Source organism: Aricia agestis, chromosome 1 (assembly GCF_905147365.1).
Source record: "Aricia agestis chromosome 1, ilAriAges1.1, whole genome shotgun sequence".
Taxonomy (NCBI): domain Eukaryota; kingdom Metazoa; phylum Arthropoda; class Insecta; order Lepidoptera; family Lycaenidae; genus Aricia; species Aricia agestis.
The window spans coordinates 26,832,830-26,856,637 of NC_056406.1; the positions used below are offsets into that span (position 1 = coordinate 26,832,830).

Below are 23,808 nucleotides of genomic sequence, written 5' to 3' on the forward strand. Positions count from 1 at the left end.
TTCGGAAACTTCGAGCAGTATACTGGCGAGTACCAAATGACGTCCCTGGTAGCCAATCGGATCGTATCAAATAATACTAGCTGCATTCCGTTTCAGAACACACTTCTCGTAAAAACAAAATTTTGACAAATGTCATAAATCAATAATATTTTTAATTATGTCAAATGTATAACAAGGGCCCAACCCATAGGCCCAACAAGGGCCTATTCACGACAGGCCGCCTTGCCATCCACCGCGCCGGCTTGTGCAGGAAAGTGAATGGTCAATGGTGTCGCAGCTCGCAGGCCACAGCCCGCAGGCCTGAATGGCATGGAGGCCGGCCGGCGGCGGCTGCGAGTTGCAACACCATTCACAATCCTGCATAAGCCGGCGGACTGCATAGTGCAATGTAGGATAGGCCACTTAATGTCGGAGTAAAAAGGCCCATTCACGGCAGGACAGCATGGCAGTCCTGCAGTGAATGGGCCTCACTGGTTGGTTCGCACTCGGTGTTGCCGGCCGGAAACACCGAGTGTGAACCGTGCAGTCCTACCGTGAATGGGCCCTTTCAGTCGGAGTTTTGCCGGGAATGTAAAAGAGTGATGTTGTGTTTTTGACTTTTGTGTAATATTGGTAGAATTATGGATAAATTAACCATTAGATATTCGTTATCGTGCACTAGTGTAGGAAAGTGATGCAATATTCAGAAACGTGCTATTTTGTGTTCCCTCCAAAACTCCATCGAAAGTTTCGATGCTGAAAATTGTAGTTTGTAGAATATCGTTTTCCCGCCAACGCCATAATATACTTGACACCAGGGCTTCAAATACCGGTATTTTTTCATAACGTTATTGCTTCAAGGGCATAGATAACGGTATGAAAATTTACCCGATACTAGAAATAACGGTAAAAATAGAAATTAATACCGGTAAATGTTATAACGGTAAATAGGATTTATAACGGTAAATATATGTTCTTTGATAACGTTACCTTCTGTAAAATAAGAACTTAATTTAATCAGTCAATTCAGTATGCAGTATGCACAAAATTAAACTAGACGTGTCTGGTGACCAGTAGCTATATATTATAGGAAAAATGACGTCTAATGAGAATGACATGGTCAGTACTCAGTAGTTCAGTGCTCAGTATCTTTGTTCAAATATTACTAATTTATGGTTTGTATAGTAAATTATTGTATTGTCAGCACGTGCGCCGTGCGCTGGCTGCCGGACGGACTCTGTTGTTTTGCAGACGACGGGGCGAGGTGGTACACAAAGCACACGACGAGTGGAGGCAGTCAGTTCAGGACATTCGTTCTAGTGGAGATAGAGAGAATAGAGCTAGCTGCCGCCCCGCGCCACCGCGCCGTCTGCGTTACTGCATGTAAACTGGTTTGTGTGATCCACGGACATGCCGTGCCGCCAGAGACCGCCGGGGACCTGCGGAGCGGTCTTTTTGCCCTTGGTGTGCGTTGGTAATACATATTGTAGGATTCCCTTTGTGCTATCGTTCGCGGCGAAATTGACCGGTCCACCCCGCCCCGTCGTGTGCAAAGCGCCTCTGATCCGACTCCGCTCCTTAAAATATTCTCCGTGTTATAATACCTAAATATTTTGTAAATGCTATCATATAATTTTGTGCTTCCTTTTTTAAATGTGTTGATATTTTAACTACAGTCTACAAAATATATATGTATTAAACTTAGAATTCTAGTAATAAATACTTAGACATACAAATAATTATCCACATTTTGCCAATCCCCATTCGCCACAATTAAAACAAGTAAATAAATACGGACATAGGTACCTTGCATAATTTTCTGCATTCATTGACTAAACAAATTGCAGCACCATCTTGACTTGTTAAGTCAAAGTTTTTTTTAATGAAAATAAGGTTGCGAGCAGCACGACGCATACCGCATACTTGATATCAGAAAATATCGTTATATTTACCGGTATTTTCATAACGATATTTTTTGGTTATGTTACTAGATATCGATAAAAAAAATACCGTTATCTGGCTACCATTATGAAAATACCGGTACGTAACAATATTTTTTCGGGTATTCGATAACGTTATGAAGCCCTGCTTGACACTGGCCATGGTTAAATAGTCCACTGACCTCTATAATACACTGGACAGGCGATCGCTATCAATAAAATATTCCTATTTGAAAGTCGCCATATTGGCGCTGATTGCTATGTGAAAGCAGTAGTGAGTGTACTTGGAACTACTATTTTGCAAATGGCGGTTGTCATTTTCTATATAAATTAGTTCACAGTACGCTCACCGCGGCGCTTCAAATCGGCATAAGAAATATCTGTCATTTTGTACGGCATAGCCTGTCCGAGGTCAGTGAAATAGTCGAAGTGAATAAGAAAAAAAAAAGTCAGTGTCAACTGTCAAGTGCCAAATTCTGCGGTCTGCCAAAAATCAACAAATTCAGCAAAGCGATAAAACATGAAATTGTGAATTATTAAAATAAACAAGGTGATCAGCATGAATCATGAGGAAATAAAGTCAGTCGTGCAGGAAAAATTCCTGCCTAGTGAGAGAGTAACCGCATTCCTATGTGACGCAAAAGTGTTTCATCCAAAATGGGTAAAAAAAGACAGACTTCTAGCAATTGTAGATTATGGGGACGAAAAAGCAGTTTTTTGTTTATTTACTTCATGCTACCCTCCCAAGTCATTCACAGATTTATCTATCGAGATCGTTTTACCCATTGACAACAGCTTCAAATGCGAAATTGATAATAAGCCATCGGACTCGGAAACTATTCTTTATTTAAACTTACAGTCTCAAGGCAGCAAATTCAAGTTTGAAATTCAAATGACTCCTAGAGTCGATAACTTTGTCGATGAGCTGTTTCGAGGAATTGAGTCCGCAAACAAAGTACAAAAGCAACAAGAATTCACTTGGCTTAAAAAATACAACAGTACAAGCGACGACGACATCATAGCTCAGAGTCTCGTTATGCCGCGCCCGGGCGTGTCCCAGGGCTCGGCCCCGGTCGCCATTAGAGAAAGTCTGATCAAACGCAAAATGTGTGATAAAGAACTGGAATACACTTACACTAGAAACTTTACAATATTTTGTGGGACCTGGAATGTCAACGATAAATCTCCTGTTATACCTCTCAAAGATTGGTTGAGCATCGATAAAGATCCACCTGATATGTATGCTGTAGGTTTTCAAGAATTAGACTTATCAAAAGAAACATTTCTCTTTGACCAAACTTTCCGAGAAGACGAATGGTATTCTGCTGTGTGCGCTAACATCGACAAGAGAGCTAAGTATCTCAAGGTAGAAAAGGTGAGACTCGTAGGTATGCTACTAATTGTTCTCATTAAAAAAGAACACTTTCCATATGTCCGTAACATAGTCTGTGATACTGTTGGTACAGGAATAATGGGCAAAATGGGTAACAAGGGTGGTGTGTCAGTGAGGTTTGACCTGCACAACACCAGTATATGCATTGTTAACTCTCATTTGGCTGCCCATGTGGAGGAGTATGAGAGAAGAAACCAGGACTTTAGGGACATCTCCAACAGAGTGAGGTTTGTGCAACCCAACCAACTGCCTAAAGCCATCAAAGACCATGACCAAGTGTACTGGCTAGGGGATCTCAATTACAGAATAACAGAGCTAGATCCCCTAAAAGTTAAGAAACTAATTGACGACAACAACTTTGCACCTGTGATTGAGTTTGATCAATTGAAGCAGCAGCACAAACTTAGTACTGTGTTCGCCGGCTACACTGAGGGTACCATTAACTTTAAACCCACCTACAAGTATGATCCCGGTACTGACAATTGGGATTCCAGTGAAAAGCATCGGGCTCCAGCCTGGTGCGATAGAATCTTCTATAAAGGTAGCAAAATCACACAATTAGCATACAGGAGTCATCCCACACTAAATATTAGCGACCATAAACCGGTCTCAGCTCTGTTTAAGTCTGAAATTAAAATTGTGGATGATGAGAAATACAGAAAAATATATGAGGAAGTTATCAAACAACTGGACAAATTGGAGAATGAAATGATTCCCCAGGTTAATGTGGACATAACTGATGTTGACTTTGGAATAGTTAAGTACTTGGAGCTGCAAGTAAGAACAATCACAATAACTAACACGGGCAAGTTACCAGTAGAATTTGAATTCATCAAGAAATTGGATGAGGCCAGTTTTTGTAAAGAATGGCTGATTGTGGAACCATACAAGAAGTGTATCAGTGCAGATGAGTCGTGTGAAATACAACTCAAAGTTCTCATAAACAAAACCTCAGCGTGTAAGATGAATGCTGGTACAGACAAGCTGTATGATATTTTAGTTCTGCACTTGTATGGAGGTAAAGACATATTCATAACCGTCAATGGCACATATCAGAGGAGCTGTTTTGGCTGTTCTATCGAAGTCCTGGTCAATCTCAACATGCCAATAAGAGAAGTCCCCTTGGGAAAACTAATTGAACTCGAAAACAAAAGGGATCAATGTGTATCTAATCAATCGACCTACTCAATACCCAAGGAGATATGGTTTTTAGTTGACCATATTTATTTACACGGCCTCAAGGAGCCCAATCTGTTTGAGCAACCTGGATTACATGCGGAGGTACTCCAGATTCGAGACTGGTTAGACAGCGGCTCCATAGATCCTATTCCGGGCAGTATCCACTCCGTTGCCGAAGCGTTGCTACTGCTGCTGGAGAGTACCTCGGACCCCATCATTCCATACAATCTGCAGGAGGTGTGCCTGCGCGCCTCCGCCAACTACTTGCAATGCAAGCAAATAATAATGGAGCTGCCAGAATTTAGAAAAAACGTATTTCTCTATTTATGTGAATTTTTACAGGAAGCGTTGCAACATAGTGCCGAAAATGGACTAGATTCTAAAACTTTATCTACACTATTTGGTGCAATTTTTCTAAGAGACAATCCTAACACGGTTCAGGTGCCCCAATCTCGAATAAACAAGCAGGTCATAGATAAGAAGAAAGCACAATTTGTGTATCATTTTCTAGTTAATGACCACAGTGACTTAATATTTGCCAGATAACTTCATCATGTCATTACTCATTAAGTCATTACCCATGATCATCCAGTACATGAGCAGAGAGTTTTACTGACAAGAGCTAAGTAGTGACAATATTTGTTTGTCCAATGTAGACTTTATTTATTCATGAGTGACCATTGTTCGTAACTTTAAGTTAGCATTATAATATCTACGTAAATATTCCATGTTAGAAAGAGTCAATAAAATTGAATCTTTTAATAATTAAGTATATTATCTAGTAATTTACATTCATTTTTGTGAAAAAGCTTAGGTCAAAGTTAAGGTCCTTGTATTATTTTTTATTTATTTAATTTTTTTATGTAGCTTTATCAATAAGTTTAAGATTGTGTTGTGTCATTTTAGTGAACCTGATCAACGAAACTTTAATGCGGCCAAGAACTAGATTAATAATAAATAATAGCAAAATGAAATAGGCTTATGATTGTGTAGATTAAATGGACATCTACTTAGCTTTGCTATGATTTTTACACATAAAAAGTTTTAGATTACTATGCTTATTACGTATTGCATTCGTGTATGTTTACCCTATATACAAACATAATAATTAATAATATATTACCTGTATTCTTTGTTAGCATAATGCAAACTATACTGAAATTATAAATCTTCGTAAAATTATAACAATAGTGAAATTTGTAACCATATATTAATACTTAGAGAGATGGAACTCTTTATCCAGAATTTTTACCTATGTTTATAAAAATACTTAAATTTAAAGATAAAAGTCTGACTAGCAACCGGTAAAAAAAAAACAATTGTAATACTTAGTTTATTTTACAATGTATTCAATTTTGTAATTACACATTATTTATTGTTAATTTATTAAATTTAGTTTTAAAATTAATTGTTTTAATTGTTTACTGGTCATGCTAATATTATTATTATAATATTCAGATAGTTGAAAAGTACTACAATAATTTACAAATCGAGGTTTGTAGCCCTATAACATAATATAAAGAAGGTTGAAAAATTATCCTGTATTAGCGCCATCTCTGAAACTACTACAAAAATAATTATGTCTACATAAAGCAATAGATGGCGCTGTAAACCACTTATGGATGCTGGCGCTAAATAAACTTGAAATAAAAATTTAAATAAGTCTGAATTCTCATCTACGTGATAATATTAATACGATTTCTATTTTTTAAATTTCATTAGACTTCATCACACCAATGTACTACTATAAAGTACTAGTACTTACATTATTTTTATCGTTTTTGTAGATCATCGGTCGATAGCTGTTCTCTCGTCTGTGCAAATGATGCACATTCGAAAAGGCGGCAGATATGAATCAACCAATAGAGAAGAGGTTTTAAGCCGTTATGTCAAATGGTGCCAATGAAGTTTATTTTCAAGTTTCAAAAACAACAAAAACATCGTTTTCGTTGTTTTCCAGTGAAATACCTTCTTCATTTCCTGCTATCATCTATTTGAATTCAATTCGTAACTGTTCAACGGTTTATTTGGATTAAGTTTAAAAATAAGGGCAGTCTGATTTAGATTTTACTTGGCTTTCGAGCTTATCCGACGCAGTACCTTTGCCATCGTTTGCCATTATCTCGTGATCAGGCCAAGATACCTGCAGGCTGCTGTTAAGCTGCTGCTCAAAAAAAAAACACTACAGTTCTTTGTTTAGAAGTTCCAAGCAGTAATGGAGGTTGAAACCAAATGTAAGTAGAAACTTTTGTTACATACTTTTATAGTTTTTAGTGAAATAATGGAACAGTTTTTACTGAGTAGTTTCTTAAAATATGAAGATAAGTACTACTTTCCTTCGGTTGGTTTATTCTTAATCATTTTTGTTTATTATAATGTAAGCTTGTAAGTTGTATTGTAATTAATTAAGTAAACTGCTAAAACAGCAAACAAAGTGTTACTATTTAGTAAAACCCTATTCTACTGCACTCCGGAGTAAAGTTTTATACTCTTTCTCAAGTAATTATTTTAGTCCTGAGTTCTGACAATATCCAATTGAGCGAAATATATTTATACAACATTAACTATAATTATTGTTATTATCATATTCTATCCTTACAATGTCGGCATTTATTTATTGACTTAAATAAATACCTAGGTGTGTATTCTGTTTGCATGATATTTTGCTGTTATTATAATACAGTATAATAACTATTATACTTAACAACAAATCGTGTGCATATGGGGTGCTTGATGATTTAGTAGAAAGTTTTTATTTTAAGTAAGTACCTCTAGTCTATTTTTAAATACTAGGTGACCTGGTGAACTTTGTATCGCTTTCATTCTGTTATAAACCTTCCCTGGACTTTCATGAATATTTCAATACTAAAATTATCCAAATCGGTTCAGAAGTTCTCAAGTTTTAGCAAGACTTAAAAATTAATATTAAATTCATTTTTATGTAGATAATAGAAAGTTTCAAAATACATAATTTAACCCATCAATCATAGGAAAACGAGACACAATAGATATTCTATTGTGTCTCGTTCACTGGTGAGCTTATGGCCGGGCCTTGATGAATTAAAGGATTTATCAGAAGTGTAGCATACTTTATTCTAGATAATATTATAATCAATAGTATAATAATATCTTCTAAATTTTGAATGCCCTAAAGCCTAAGCCTGGAATGGACTGGATATTTAAAAAATGGTTTACATTTTTTATATATCCAGTCCATTCAATTTCCACATACAATAAATATACTTATTCACATGTCATAATAATAATTTCCCATAACTCTTATGGGAAATTATTATTATGACATGTGAATAAGTATATTTTAATGTTATTAGATACCTATAACTGGTCAAAGACCAAAGTGGAGGGCCTTTGATGATTCTTCAAAAAGGTTTACTTCAGTTAAGGAATATGATGGCAGGTATTTTTAGTGCTAAAAAAATATATTGCCAGTCTCATGGTCAGGTTCTATTGTATTAAAAATAATCTGGCATCCCATATTGCCTAACATACGGTAAGCCAGCATTGAACATGTGTTCTTCAACTTATTTACATCATAACTAGCAGCAATCATCCTTACTGATACAGCTTTCTACCTATTCACTTTGAGGAACAACTAAGGCTGCCTTCACATTAAGTCGCGAGTAGTGCGGCGATGCAAATATCGATGCTCTCGTAAAGGACCACACCATCCCTGAATACAAGGCCTTGAAAAAGAAAAGGCTTTAAGTAAGGGTCAATTTATACTAGCGCAGAGTCGAAGCGAATTATCAAAACTGAATATAACAAATTCAACCTTAACTTCAAAGCGTTAACGCACTGTATTACTTACTAGATTTGGCCCGCGACTTCGTCCGCGTGGACTTCAGTTTATAGCGCGCGATGTCAACAAAATTGGTGTCAAAAGCTTTTATAAAAAAACCCTGGTACCCCTTAAAATCAAAACGCCCAAAAACAGCTGTGCAGTGTTCACATAACAATCGGTTCAGTAGTTTTGGCGTGAAAGCGAGACAGACAGACAGACAGAGATACTTTCGCATTTATAATATTAGTATAGAAGTATAGATTCAGAGAATTTAAAAAGGCGCGCGCATCCGCGCGAATTCGCGTGGATGCACCCGACCAACGCTGATTGGCCTCACAGAAGTAATGTGTGCGTTACGCTCTGGAGGTTGAATTTTCTGTGTTCAGTTTTTAGGAATTCGCTTCGACTCTGTGCTAGTATAAATTGACCCTAATGCTCTGTCTTAATTCCTGTAGCTGTATCAGAAAAAAGTCACTACATATTATAAAATCATGATTAGTGAAAAGACTTTTCTCGTTAATAGCTACGAAATCTAAAATTCAGGTTCCTTTTTAATTTTACGAGAAAGAGACTCAACTAAATTGGAAATATTGAAAGAAGTATAGAGAGTATCTTCCAACGTAACTTTTTGGTTACGTTGGATATGCTGATACCTAGAAACATCATACCAGGGTAAATTGATGGAAAAGACCGCAGAAGAACACAAGAGCTCACTTCTGTCCTTATCTGTCGATGCCCATGAGCTTAGATTGTGTTTCGTCTTCACTCTTCTCCTATTAGGTCACATGTCTTGAAAAATTCTTTCGTATCTCTTCCGTAGCTAAAATTTATGTATTGAGTATCTTAAAAAACAGCATTCGTTGACACAAAAATGATTCAACTAGCTCAACGAACTTTAACCGTGAAACCGTTGGAAAAAGTCGTTATTCTCATGAGGTTATTAGGTTTGCGGAGTCGATGTCCCAGTACTTGTGCAAGGACAAACCGCTTCGTTAGTGACTCACGCGCATCTTCGCCCACGTTAACGTTCTTTATTTAAAAAGTCCTCCATGTAAGGACATACGCTTCAAAACCGTTACTTTTTGTTGGAGTTCCGCATGCATTTATTGCATATGAATAATGCATATCACATGCATATCGGAATAATAATATACGTAGGAGAACCATGCTTCGGCACGAATGGGCCGGCTCGCCCGGAGAAATACCACGCTCTCACAGAAAACCGGTGTGAAACAGCGCTCGCGCTATGATTCGCCGAGTGAGTGAGTTGACCGGAGGCACAATCCCCTACCCTATTCCCGTCCCTACCCTCCCCTATTCCCTTCCCTTCCCTTAACTCCCCTATTACCCTATTCCCTCTTAAAAGGCCGGCAACGCACCTGCAGCTCTTCTGATGCTGCGAGTGTCCATAAGCGACGGAAGTTGCTTTCCATCAGGTGACCCGTTTGCTCGTTTGCCCCCTTATTTCATAAAAAAAAATTAACAGAATAAACTAAATTCACAAATGAATAAAAATGCAATGAAATATTTAACATCCTTGTTTATCTTGTACTATTGGGTAGGTATATTATTATTATTTTAATAAATAATTAATAATAATTTATTTGCTAGAGTGAAATGTACAATAATATGGTCTTCATAATAAAATTCAGGATCATATAAGTAACTCAACTTAAAATTAATATTAAGTATGCATAATACATACCTATATTGTATTATCTTCAAAGGATAAAGATTTCCTGAGATTTCCTGTCTTTAGTACCTCTCCAGCAAAAACTGTTATTTTGATATCTTTTGATCGTTACACATGCTCGTCAGCCAATAACCGGCATAAAAAGACAAAACAATATTAATTTACGTTCCCCATGTGGGACGAAAGTGCTTTCCAATGTTGCTTTTTGATTAAAAGCATGCAAGTTGAAAACATTTCGCAATAAGTAATTCTTTTTTCATGTTTACTTTAATTATTGAAATTTTAATGAAAACCAGGACCAAAGTGTTACACTTTGTCTGAGCTTAATACAACAAAACACGTTAAGATAAAACACGTCTTCATATAAGCCAACTTCGCGAAAACACGGATAATTAGACAATGGTGATTACATTTTTCAACCTTACTGACAAAAGGTAGTGTTTTCGCGAAAACGCGAGTCGCCTTAGTAAGATTGCGAAACGAGTCGTTAGTTATTATCGAAAAAAATCACTGATTGGTCGGTTTAAGCGTCCCACAACAACATCTTCTCTGATTGGTTGAAGACTTGACGTTTTAAATGTCAATTCATTGTCACACGTTGTTCTGTTTGTGGTTGTTTTTGTAAGCAAGCTAGCAGTTTTTGATATTTAATGTGTTTAAAATTGCAGTTGGACTTAACAAAGTTGATTTGAAAAGTTTAATCTAAAAGTGTGTCTGTAAATACAAAATGTCTGATACAAGTGAAATTAATGCTGAAAGTTCAACAAAACCAGAAATTAATTCTGAGGTTACGGTTGAGATGAGAAAAAGGTTAAATAAAAATAAAGTACCTATGAATAGGCATTGTCATTTTTTCACTTTATAATTCTTCTAGCTGTTGCCCGCGACTTCGTCCGCGTGGATTTCAGTTTATAGCGCGCGATGTCAACAAAATTGGTGTCAAAAGCTTTTATAAAAAAACCCTGGTAATCCTTAAATCAAAACAGCTGTGCAGTGTGTACATAAAATATTTTCATTTTTTAAAATTAAACTTTTATAAAAAAACCCTGGTAATCCTTAAATCAAAACAGCTGTGCAGTGTGTACATAAAATATTTTCATTTTTTAAAATTAAACTTTATATTTTATGCCAAATTTTAAAGCTTATTTAGGCCCATAATTACACAACTTTACCCATAAACTATTTATTTTAAGGTTACGTCACTGCATAGATAAAGTACTGAGTTATTAACGTAAAAAAGTAATAACAATCGAAAAAAAATCGAAACTCAAATGTAAGATGATACCACCTCTTATAGAAAGAAGTCTGGGCAAGCGTCACCGCGATGTAGGAGACGCACGGCGCCATCTATTATGAATTTTTGGAACTAACTTAATTTGAACAAATTTACGCATTTTCACTCCCTCACAACCCTTTTTTCCAGTAAAAAAAGTAGCCTATGTCCTTTCTCAGGCTTTATACTATCTGTATACAAAATTTCATTACAATCGGTTTGGTAGTTTTGTCGTGAAAGCGAGACAGACAGACAGACAGACAGAGATACTTTCGCATTTATAATATTAGTATAGATGATGTAATACCTTAAAGATACATAGGAAAAGATAGTAACCAATCAGAATAAGAGTTGGCCAGTAAGCAAAAATCAAGCCAATCAGCGTTAAGAATGTGCAATGTCACTAAGGCAACTCGCGTTTTTGCAAAAAACCTAACTTTTTTTAGAGAAATTGAAAAATATAATAAAAATAAAAAAAATATAACAGCATTATCTAATTATCCGTGTTTTCGCGAAATCCCTAGAATTTTTGCAATTATTCGATTTATCAAATAATCCTACGACATATATACTGTATAATACGAACTACATAATATTATACTGTGGCATGTTCTTGTTTGTCCTATTATCTGTCGGTTATTCTCCTAATAGAGTCTGCAGAACAGTAATTTTCTCGGAAATGTTAAGGGTCAGCGCAGATAGAAAGGAGCGCAGCGGAGAGGGTTTTATTAACACACTTGAAAATAAACTTTTAAATTATTACACTAAAGTGCTTGAACCTTACAAGAAATGCACGCGTGTCCTCGAGGGAATCCCATCGCACTTTAGTGAAATAATTTTAAAGTTTATTTTCAAGTGCGTTAATAAAATCCTCCTCGCTGCGCTCCGTTCGGTCTGCGCTGGCCCTATGTAAGAAATAATTTACCTATTTAGAATAGCTTCGCGTAGTTTTCAGAACTTTTTTTCACTTAGATTAGGTACTTAAATAAGTTTAGCATGTTTATAATATATGCGTACAAAAAAACAAGAACATTTCAAAAATAATTTTACTAATAGAGTATTTTATAAACTTGAGCTCCTTAAAATAAAAGACAATAAAATAATATACTCTTTTTACTTTTTATTATTTTCTCTTTTTATATCTTCATCTTTCTGAGTCACGTTATTATTCCAGTGATCAGATGTCCACCTACATAACTTTCTTTACTTGCTGTACATGTACCTCGTCTTAGTAATTGGCAATATGACTAGTTCTTGAAAGTTGCAGATAGCCGAAAGGCGAACGTGGGTTCAGAATGTATCGCCCACCATTTGAACCAATTTCCATTGCTTTGCAATGCTCATGTAGATTAGAACGAATATAACGATGCTCTATGATAGAAGGCAAACATTGTCTATAACTTTAGATTAAATGTATGCCTTGTCACTTTCTATCAGTCTTTATGTTCTAGCTCTCTTTCATTTCACTCCTGTCTCTCTATCTTCAATAATCCATTATTACTTATATAATATACCTCTACCTTCAAAATCGGCGGTTTATATAAACAAGTTTAATATGAATTTCTGCAGAATGTTTATCTTGTCCTTGTATAGAGAAACTACAGATTGGGGACATCAATAGTCATGGTTCAGCAAATAATACGCTGGCGACCGCCGACCTCATAACGGTCGCTGTGACTCAGCCGCGACTCGCGAGATGCAATTATATTGTACAGTTTCGTCTATGTTGACGACGTGATTGTGTGTAAGAGCCAACGCTTTTTTTATCTCTTCATTGAAGAATCGGCACCAAAAATGTATGGAATTGACATAACTGAAACAAATTGACGAGAATTTAATTTTTTGTCTTTAGGGGTCAATACAGTAAAATCGAAGTAGAAGCACATGGAACTGATAATAATTATTATTAATTGCGACTGCAACGATTCTCAGATTCTGATAACAAAAGGAAGTAAATTTTATCGGTCATCTTAATAATATCCTTCTCAGTCATATTTTTCAATTATCAAAAAGGTCACGTTGTGTAAAGATAAGGCAAAACTAAAATTGTTCCCTTGAATCTTTGATCACAATAAAGCTCAGTATTCGTATGATATAATATGAGACTTACTGAATTACAGACATCATATTTTCAGAAGTCTTGAAAATAAAAAGTACTTCATCCCATCACTTTTTGCCAAAATTATCAGAATGTTGCCAGATGAGCATAACGCGCCGCTGGATAATTTGAGGCAGACGTGGAACAATGGAATGAGAACATTCAAATGATATTTCCATGCGGAGTTTGATGGCGACGCGACGCCTACCGTATGTCAAAATGAACGCAGGTCATTAAACTGGCATTGTTGTGCACTAGGTTTCATCTCGCCGTGTTTGCGGAGTGCAGATGTAATGTAAATGCTAACGATGAGAATCAAAAACGCCTAAAAATTGCATTTGTTGATCATTTTTTCAATTAAGTACTTACGAAAATTTTTACTACTAAAAACCTGATTAAGTATATGTAATTAGTTAATTACATATCATAACTCTGTAAGCTTTGCTGGAAGCTGTTTTCCAGGGATAAAACTATGTTAGACGTTTTCCCTTTCCCAAATGTAGGAGCACCTACATATTTTCCAGGGCGAGACTTAAAAGTTAAACCATTGCCGAGAAATCGATTGTATATAAATATACCTATACCATATTGAATATCGTCTCGTTAATTAAGAGTAAAGTTGTACCTACTACGTATTGTCCACACTGACAGCAGACCGAGTTAAGCTATTGCCACGTTGCTCAAGTATTGCGTAGCGTCTGTTGTCCGGATTAGTGGAAGTCGATGATATCGAGTGCTATAATTGCAGAGGCCGCTGACCTTAGCGTGGAAGCTTCAGCTGATTCACCGAGTGAGACATGTCTTTGTGTAAACTGGGAATAGCGTGTCTTAATCTTTATAACAATAGCTTCCGCTTCTGTATATGATATCATAGTATCAACTACCAATTTTAAGACCTCTTTGTTTGATTTTCTAAGCTGTACTTCAAGACACCAGGAAATTTTAATATGTTTCTTTAAACGCACTTATAATAAAAGAGGTCTGCAGAGTGCAGACTGTTATAGCGTCCGTCTTTAGTCTCTACCTTAAATGTCGCAACGATTACAAAATTTTGCTCCATTAATATGGCATCATCAAAAGATATAATCATTTCAGAGTATAACAGTACACAAATCTATACTAATATTAAAATGCGAAAGTATCTATGTCTGTCTGTCTGTCTCGCTTTCACGCCAAAACTACCGAACCGAATGTAATGAAATTTTGTACTGAGCCTGAGAAAGGACATAGGCTACTTTTTTACTGGAAAAAAGCGTTGTAAGGGGGTGAAAATGCGTAAATTTGTTCAAATTAAGTTAGTTCCAAAAATGCATAATAGATGGCGCCGTGCGTCTCTTACATCGCGCTAACGCTTGCCCAAAAGTCTTTCTATAAGAGGTGGTATTAATTTTGATTACTTTTTATTGTTATTTCCTTTTTTAAGTTATTTAATAAATCAGTACTTTATCTATGCAGTGAGCCAGTGACATATGACATTCTCTATGCCAGTGACATAACCTTAAACCTATCAATGATAAATAGTTTATGAGTAAAGTTGTTTAGTTGCGAGGCTAAATAAGCTTAAAAATTTGGCATAAAATATAAAGTTTAATTAAAAAAATTGAAATATTATGTGCACACTGTTTTGATTTAAGGGGTACCAGGGTTTTTTTTATAAAAGCTTTTGACACCAATTTTGTTGACATCGCGCGCTATAAACTGAAGTCCACGCGGACGAAGTCGCGGGCAACAGCTAGTATACTATAAAGTGTCTCTTAACTACGCATTATTTATATTCATTACGTTACGCATTTACAAGTATGTGCGATAAATACCCAACGATTGCTGTAATAAATGCTTCGGCATCGTTACTCCCGGCGAGGGTTATTAGATAAGTTCTGAAGTCGCTCACAACGACGGTATTGGGCCTTAAACAAGCTTTGTATCCCGACATGCCCGGTGTTACCGTCTAAATATCATAAACACCAGTAATCTCGTTATCAGCCCTTCCCTTTAAGCCGGCAGACACGGATAAAATTGAATTGTGGCGCTTATAAACAGTATTAAGCGCAAATTATGCTATTTTCAAAGAGCGAGCAGTAAATTTTCACCCTTTGAACATTTTTGGCCCCTGGTCATGGTCTCGTATTAGTCTCGTAACAATTACCTTATGCATATTTTTTCTGTTTGCGTAATTTTTTTACCAATCTTGGTAACGCACACCATAGTACAATGTTAAGCTTTTTTATACATGACTAGCTGTTGCCCGCGACTTCGTCCGCGTCAACATAATGATAATAAAAATGATTTTCCCCATTTTAGACTTCCCTACCCAAAGGGCAAATGATTCAAGAGTTCTGTACTGCACCTTCGGATATACTTCGGTGCAAATCCATATTTTTTGGAAGTATGTGCTTGAAATCCTTTAGAAAAAGGTAAAATCACTATATTATGTTTCCATGTAAATTTCAAGGAGACCCGTTGATATCTTATGAAATGCATCATAACATCATCACTTTTATTATCATATTGTTACTAAATTCGGACTACATCTTATACAAAAACAAAAGAATTTATTACAAACGGCGGGGTTATCCGCAAACAAATATGAAAAATTAAAATATATCCTCCTCCTTTTTGGAAGTCGGTTAAAAAAGTAGATCTGCCAAAAAAAGTCCTGTCATAATCGCTCAAGCCATTTCAGAGATTAGCCGGAACAAACAGACAGACATATAGACAGACAAATTTTTTTTTAATTGTAATTTTGGTGTATTTACCGTCTAAATATTCATATACGCATGTAGTAAAAAACGATTATTTCAATATTACAAACAGACACTCCAATTTTATTTATATGTATAGATATTTTAATTAATGGTCCAATTTCTTGTTACAAAGCCCAAATTACCAATTTTAAATTGTATACATTGGCCGCTGATAGTTAAGTCAAGATGAAAATAAAAGGGTCAGAATTGTAAAGCTCTACTACTTTATTCCCCTCGAGATGGCTGTAATCGAATTACCAGCTAAGTAAAGGGGACAGACAGGCTTCGTATACCCGAGTGATCGCTATAGATTCAAGACTCACCTACTAGTATTTTGTTTGTGCAAATTTTCGAAAGTTTCGAAAACTTTTTAGGGATCAAAGCCTTGAATTATATGCAGTAATCACAGGAATTATTCTGGATGAAATTAAGTATAAATCACTAGATACTTACTTAATATTTTAACATGGAATTTTTATAGGCAGACTTTAAATCTAGGCTGAGTGAAGTGCACCTCTTATTGCACCCTACGATTACATATCGCTTTGTAGTAGGGACTGGAAGACAATGCGTCGTCGCGACGCCCCTTCCGAACGTGTTCAATGAGACGGATGGCAACAGGACAAGGAAATATATGTCTTGTTCGAAGTTTCTATCGACATAATTGATAAACCCCTAATATTTATTAGGGAGACGATGTTTGATTAACGTACAAGCTAAAAATACACCAACCACATTCGCAATAAACCTGCTAGTGGATAACTTTATAACGGTTAAAAGCCGAACTTTATGAGGGCTCGCGTCGTCACACCTTGACTGGTACATACTTAACACATCTACAATCTACATAAGTATAAATAAAAATTACTAGGTATGTTAAAGCACAACTCAATAGGTGTGATAGTTTTTTCGTAAAGTGTATTACAATTGTGGGATATACTAGGACTCGCTTCGCTCGCCGTGATGATTTAAGAAGATCGAAATCACGACGGTATCATAGACCTTAGACTATTATGACTTATGGAGATTTATGAGATAAGCTCTCTATAATATAAAAGATCAAAGATGTGATCATCTGTACACCTCTCCTAAACGTTAACGATAAAACCTGATAAAACTAAGATTTTAAGTTATGGCTAAGTAAAAGAAGATATAGCAGGCAGAGGAAGAAATAAGTTGATCTTGTCATGGCCTTTTGACATTGCCTTCCCATTTGTTTACTTGTGTAATGTGGTAGTAAAATATAAAATTATAATTAAGCTTTTTTAACACGTTGCTGGACAGTACATTGTTATATTTTTTGCTCTAGTTGACAGTACTTTTTTTCATACATTTATTTCTTACGGCAATAGCAGTTGCGTCACGATAAGAATTTAAAAATCGATGTACTATGTCAATACGGCTCTAGCCGTATTACGGTTATAACCGTAGCGTCCTGTAATATAGTTTGATAACTTCATATTTTGACATTACGGTTAAGGCCGTTTTTGAATAAGACAAATAAAACAAAGATTTACCAAAATATAACACAAATATTTATTTCAAAAATAAACAAACATGACATATTAACCTTTATATGTCTAAAAATAAACAAAACATACTCTTTGTGGAACAAAATCAACTACAGAAACATCTTACAATTACAATCTTTATATAATAGGAACTTTAGTAAGAAATCAGCCTTTTATAAGGATAAAAATAAAAATATATTATTGGCCATGTACTTGATGCCAATCAGTAAAGCACTCTGGACATAGACTAGGTTGGTTATCACAATCTGGACATCTGTATCTAGTTTCTTTTCTTACATTCTTGCTGGAACACTGTTTACAATTTAGAAATTTGAATTTTCTTTTGTAATTTTCAGGCGTGGGAATTATTTCTGGCCAATGGTTTTTGGCAGAACCTACGATATTGTGTCTGTTTTGAAATCTTCGACTACTATACATACTTTCTTTTCTGACAATATCTACAGCTTTCACATTTCTCTCTAATTTTATCATTTGTCGTATGAGATCGTCTCGAAAATTGATGAATTGGTATTTATTATCTCCATTTTTTATATATTTCTTATGTAAGTAAAATGCATTCCATGTTATGAGGTCCAAAAGATGGAATAACACTCTTTTATACCATGTGATAGTTTTTCTTGGAGACGAGTAATAACTAATCATCTGGTCAACGCGATCAATCCCGCCCATGTACTGATTGTAGGAAGAAACTTCTTTAGGTTTTGTTGATAACTTGCCAATTCTATTTGACACTTGTATCAGTTTTGGGTGATTCCTTGTAGTAATTGTAAAAACAGGCCTTTTATCTTTCCAAACAGAGACATAAACATTATTCTTCCGTTGCCAAAAATAATCTCCTTTCTTCAGTTTTCGGTTAGTCAAGAGAGAAGGATTGCCCTTTCTATTTTTTCTCAACGTACCATTTGTATGTGTTCTGAGTCCCAGCAAATTCTCCGAAAGCTCTACACTGTTGTAGAAATTGTCCATAAATATATGATGCCCCTTTAGTAGATATGGCTGCAATAGCTTCATTACAATCCTTTCTGTCTTTTTGCCAAATGCAGTTGGATCGGAATCATCTTTTCCGCAGTACATTAGTAAACTCAACACATAGCCATCATGAGATGTTAGCTCATAAAATTTTATTCCATATCGTGCCTTCTTTGATTTTATGTATTGACGGAAATGAAGACGGCCTCTGAATAATATCAACGACTCGTCAATAGACAATTCCTTATCAGGTTTATAAATGCGTCGAAAATTATCAGTAAGAGCGTCAATAAAGTTTATAACTTTTTTCTCACCTTTGGAGTTATCTTCCGCGACATTGAGACATCTAAGAATTTGGTCAAATCTTCTGCCTGACATAACGTAGCTGAAGATAGGATGATAATATAAAGGATCATTAGAAAATAATTTACGCCTCTCGGGAAATTTTACTTGTGCTTGTAACAGACATAACCCAAAAAACATCAATAATTCTTCGTGATCTACAGGACGAAATGATGCACGGCGACTGTTCCTAGTTGCGGGTCTATTTTGGCTAGCTAATTTAGCACCATAAGCATTAGTGCGTGAAATCATGTGGTGAAGTAACTGGTTTGATAAGACAATCTTGAATACATCTAAAGGAGTACAATTCTCATCTATGTTAACCTGAATTCCGATTGATGAGGCGTCGAACTGAAACTCCGGAATTGGTTCTACAGTATGGGACCATTCCGCATCAGTCTGCTGTACAACTTCAGTCGGTTCAATAAAAGTTTCACCACTTATCGGATCAGGAATAGATTGTATAGCTACTGACGGTTGTGTGACATAAGAAAAATGTGGTTCAAGAACTTCATGTAAATCAATATTATTACCAGAAATTATACCGTTCACCTCGTTTGAGTTAGAAGATGATGAAGACGATAATCTAGCCGTTGGTCGAAAAACTCGTCGCCTGCTAATGTTAACAAAATCTTCATCGCTCGAACTGGACTGATTTTCGAAGTCTGGCTGATAGTTTTCATCAGAATCATATTCTCCGTCGTCTTGGTAGGGATCGTCTTCATTTTGAGATGATTCCGGGGTAGAAACATCTTCTAGAAGGCGCTCAATTTCACGAGCGTTTCTCGGATTGCTCATCTAAATAAATAAAATAACTCGTAAATATAAACGTTATAAATATACCTTTATGAAGATAATAATAAAACATGTTTACTATATATTGAAAATATGTACACTTGTTATCGTATTCAAAATAAGAAAACGTATAATGTAGGTACTTACAATAAAAATATGACCCCAATTACAAAGTGACAATACAACTTCACACACGTAATATCACCTGCGCGGTCAGCGCGTCACTACTTCAAATCCCAACGGATTTTGTATGCAGCGTCAACGGCTATAGCCGTTGTGTCGATGTGTTTGTACCTAAGTATGGCAACACACACATACAACTTGATTCGTCAAAAACAGTGATGTAGAATGACAGTAGGGCCTAGAAAAGTAATTGTATTATGACAGTATAAATATACTCTATGGTCATTCAGTACGTAACCGACTGCTAAGGCCGTAGGTCAAAATATAACTTTTTTAATTTGTACGGCTATAGCCGGTATGTCACATAACGAAGTACATTATGCACGGCTATGGCCGTACTGTCCAGCAATGTGTTAAAATACTAAATTCAATCCTTAATATTTGTTAGTCAGCATTGAAAGGAATTTTAAATAAGTGTATGAAATGAATAAAATATTGATTTCCAGTGGCAAACGAATTCGGCAGAGGACAGTCTCTACTCTAGGCAGTACTCGGTACAGTGCCAAAATCCTGTTTTTGATTAAATTTGTTACATAAAACAACGGCGCAGCGCCTCGCCGAGTGGAGTTTAACTTTTTTATTATTGATTTTATTCCGAGCAGCCATCTCGAGGAGATTGCCTCGTAATTCACGAGGAGACTAGAATATATTATATTCAGAAATGTAAATACGATGCACCTGTGACCGTTATTTGACGGAAGTATCCATAAAAGGGAAGTGATGAACCTCATTTATTATCTCATAATACAGAATATACTGGTATAAGAAACTAAATTTCCTGCGAACCACTCCCTCCCCATGTAAAGGGTCTGAACGTTTCCCTAAGGGCACATGGAGAAGGAAGTAGCGAGAAGTGCCCTTACTCGCTGCTGCTGTGAAGCAGCAAATATTAGGTCCTTCCTTACATATGAAATTGGCGTTTTGTTGTACCTGGCCACTTTGATCTACAAATATCTCCTCTTGGGGTTAAGAATTCCAAATTTAAATTTATATATTCATCAATTTGGTACATTTGAGTTTCAGTTGTGTTGTCATGATACGAAATTACTACGGTACTCAGTTATCAATGGAGAAGTGAGTTGTGTCACATGACCACTGACTGGCTGGAAAATAGAGGTCGTGGTACCAAAATGCGAGCCATTCAGTATTCTGACTGGTTTTAAGAGTTTGTGATAGAGGCCCAGTTCTTATTTAATGACATCTATACCACATAAGGTAAACTCTTTTCTAACGGCGATGGTAAATAAATTAACAATGTAGGAGTTGCCAAGGAACAATATAAATCTTTCGGGTTTTAAATCCCTCATATATACTCATCATTACAGTTAAAACATCCTTACGACTGCAGTATTTCGTTTTTCATCTGTACACTATCGATCCAGCAGTACCGTAATGCTATAAACTCGACCGTGCTGCGCCGCGCCGTGGCATTTGGCAGACTCGGGGCGTTATTCGTATGCTACGCATTACGCGGCATAATCTTCGCATGTTTTCGGCTATAGTCCATTGTATATTCTGTAACTTTAATTACAAAGAGCAAATTGAAATAATGAAACCAGGCAGGCGGGATATAAGAAGAAACGAACAGCGAAGTTTTAATTATAATTAATCTATAATTATAGATTTACGACTTGTGTAAGAAACCTGACCCGACAAATTTGAGCGTCTAACAGCCCATTCGGTGATTAAGAATCCTTATCAGCGATCATTGTGATAATAACTGCTTTTAATACGCTTTGTAACCTAAATGTACGTACACCGTGTAGTATTTTAAAGCAGTTGTTGCCAAATAAGGGAACAAAACGATTTGTTTTGAAGATAAATGGCTGGAGGATTTGTCAAGACCTCCCGCTTTCGAATTGGACTCGGTGGCTTTCGAAATAAACCGTTTAATGAGTTTACACACTTCGTTGTCGTTATTTACTTATTCTACCCTTTTGTCGCTAATTAAAATGAAACTAAGATTTTTTTGCCTCCTCAGCAGTAATAAAAATTTAAATCGTTGTACGTTGCCAGACTTTGGAATTAAAAATGATAATACATATTAGAAAAGTTTCAAATATTTCGTCGCCTGCTGACACAAAAGCACTAACTGCTAACTTAGACTTGGCAAGTATTAGAGCCGCCACATTTAAATGTCTGGAGTTCGTGCGGGGAATTTTTCCTAGAATTTTTCATCCAATTTTTATGTAGATACTATCTGCTCCGGCAAATGTTGTTTTGCCATATAAAGTATTTCGCCCACCCATATTACTTTATTGAAGTGACTAAATATCATGACAACGTCCATCGCTATCCCGTCGCACAAACAATGGTCGCCATCAGTCTCGAGTTGCAATAATTGACTATTATTTACATTGAAATAAAATAAGTACGTAGTACTTATATCTCAATGATTATTTATTCAACAAATGCACTTATTAATATAAAAATTTAAAAGTAGATATTGCCCGATTCTCAACCCTAGCCGATATGCTCGCTAAGATTCACGAAAATCGGTCGAGCCGTTTCAGAGGAGTTCAATTACGCACACCGTGACACCAGAATTTTATATAATACTAGATGTCCCGCGCGGCTTCGCCCGCGTAAATTAGGAATTTTACAGAAACCGTACATTTTCCCATAAAAAATATTTCCCCCGCTTTTCCACATTTTCCTGAATTTCTTCGGTCGTATTAGTCTTAGCGTGATAATATAATATAGCCTATACTCTTACTCGATAAATGATCTATCTAACTGTTGTTGTATGTAGTTCCTGAGATTGACGCGTTCAAGCAAACATACTCTTCAGGTTTATAATATTAGGTAGGTATAGATTTTTTTTTATTATCGCTTGACAAACTCGAGTCTCGATCTAAAAGACTATGAAATGGTATAAATATGGTAGTGATGATGATGATGAATGTAATTTGCATAGTAGCACATGCTTTCCGTTCTTAAAACAACGCCGAAACTCCCAAACTTGTATCTATAAAGAATCAGGAGTTCTCTCAGCACCTTCCGAACCACGGTATACCAGGTATATCTCGGTGCAAAATCTTACTTGTTGGTAGCATATGCTTAGAAAACTTCTCACGAAACCGAAGTCACCACATGTTTCCCTATAAGTTTTGAGGAGTTCCCTCGATTACTTATGGATCCTTCATCAGATCACCATGAATGGGATTGTACCCTATATACCAAAAGAAAAATTTTGAAAATCGGTTAACAAACGGCGGAGTAATCGTTGAATATAAGAAAACGAACATAACAACTCCCCCATTTTGAAAGTTAGTTAAAATTGTAGCCTATGTGTTATTCTGATGTATTAATATTATTGTAAAATTTCATTAAAATCCGTTCAGTAGTTTTTGCGTGAAAGAGTAACAAACATCCATACATCCACACATCCATATATCCAAACAAACTTTCGCCTTTATAATATTAGTAGGATTAGATATAGATATTCTGTCATGAACAAAAACACTTTATTTTTGCTGTTAACTTCTTTATTGAGTTGAGTCATTATTTCACTAATCTGGATGTTAACATGCTCGATATGTGCGTAACGCGCAAAGCAGATGGATCGCTAATTCGCTACTCGATAAACGGATAGGAAAGTTCGCAAACCGCGCTATGGCTTCGGGTCTCGAATTTCAACCCTTAGATGATCCGACACTGCGGTTTTCGGCTTCTCAATGTCACCCCTGATCCAATTTACGCGGTTATGTGTTTATTTAAAGGTGGAACCTCAACCGATACAGTCATTGATACTGTAATTGAGACTGCCGACATGCCGTGCTACGGTACAAACAATCCGGTCATTGTAATCAGTGACGATTTCACATCCGTGGTCTGGGATTCGGATCACAACCATTATCCAGGTATTCGAGTGTCATTGATATGT

The 23,808-nt window shown here is 36.1% G+C and overlaps 2 protein-coding genes across 3 annotated transcripts in view; both read left to right on the forward strand.

The window, feature by feature from the left end:
* The first annotated feature begins 2,404 nt into the window (after window positions 1–2,404).
* LOC121739590 (type II inositol 1,4,5-trisphosphate 5-phosphatase) lies at window positions 2,405–5,302 on the forward strand. The gene has a single exon (XM_042132086.1). The coding sequence runs from the start codon at window positions 2,479–2,481 to the stop codon at window positions 5,035–5,037; it is 2,559 nt and encodes an 852-aa protein (XP_041988020.1). The 5' UTR covers window positions 2,405–2,478; the 3' UTR covers window positions 5,038–5,302.
* Window positions 5,303–6,423: 1,121 nt separating this feature from the next.
* LOC121733217 (paramyosin) overlaps window positions 6,424–23,808 on the forward strand; it is a 36,164-nt gene continuing 18,779 nt past the window's right edge. Inside the window, exon 1 of one of the 2 annotated variants that reach the window (XM_042123418.1) lies at window positions 6,424–6,725. In XM_042123418.1, coding sequence (XP_041979352.1) covers window positions 6,707–6,725 — 19 coding nt within the window. In that variant the 5' untranslated portion in view covers window positions 6,424–6,706. Of the gene's footprint in view, window positions 6,726–23,681; window positions 23,786–23,808 lie in introns of those variants that run through there. The other variant, XM_042123413.1, reaches the window with a different exon arrangement.

What these genes read in the sequence shown, in the direction of transcription:
- LOC121739590 (XM_042132086.1), top strand. Translation starts at nt 2,479, where the DNA reads ATGAATCATGAGGAAATAAAGTCAGTCGTGCAGGAAAAATTCCTGCCT.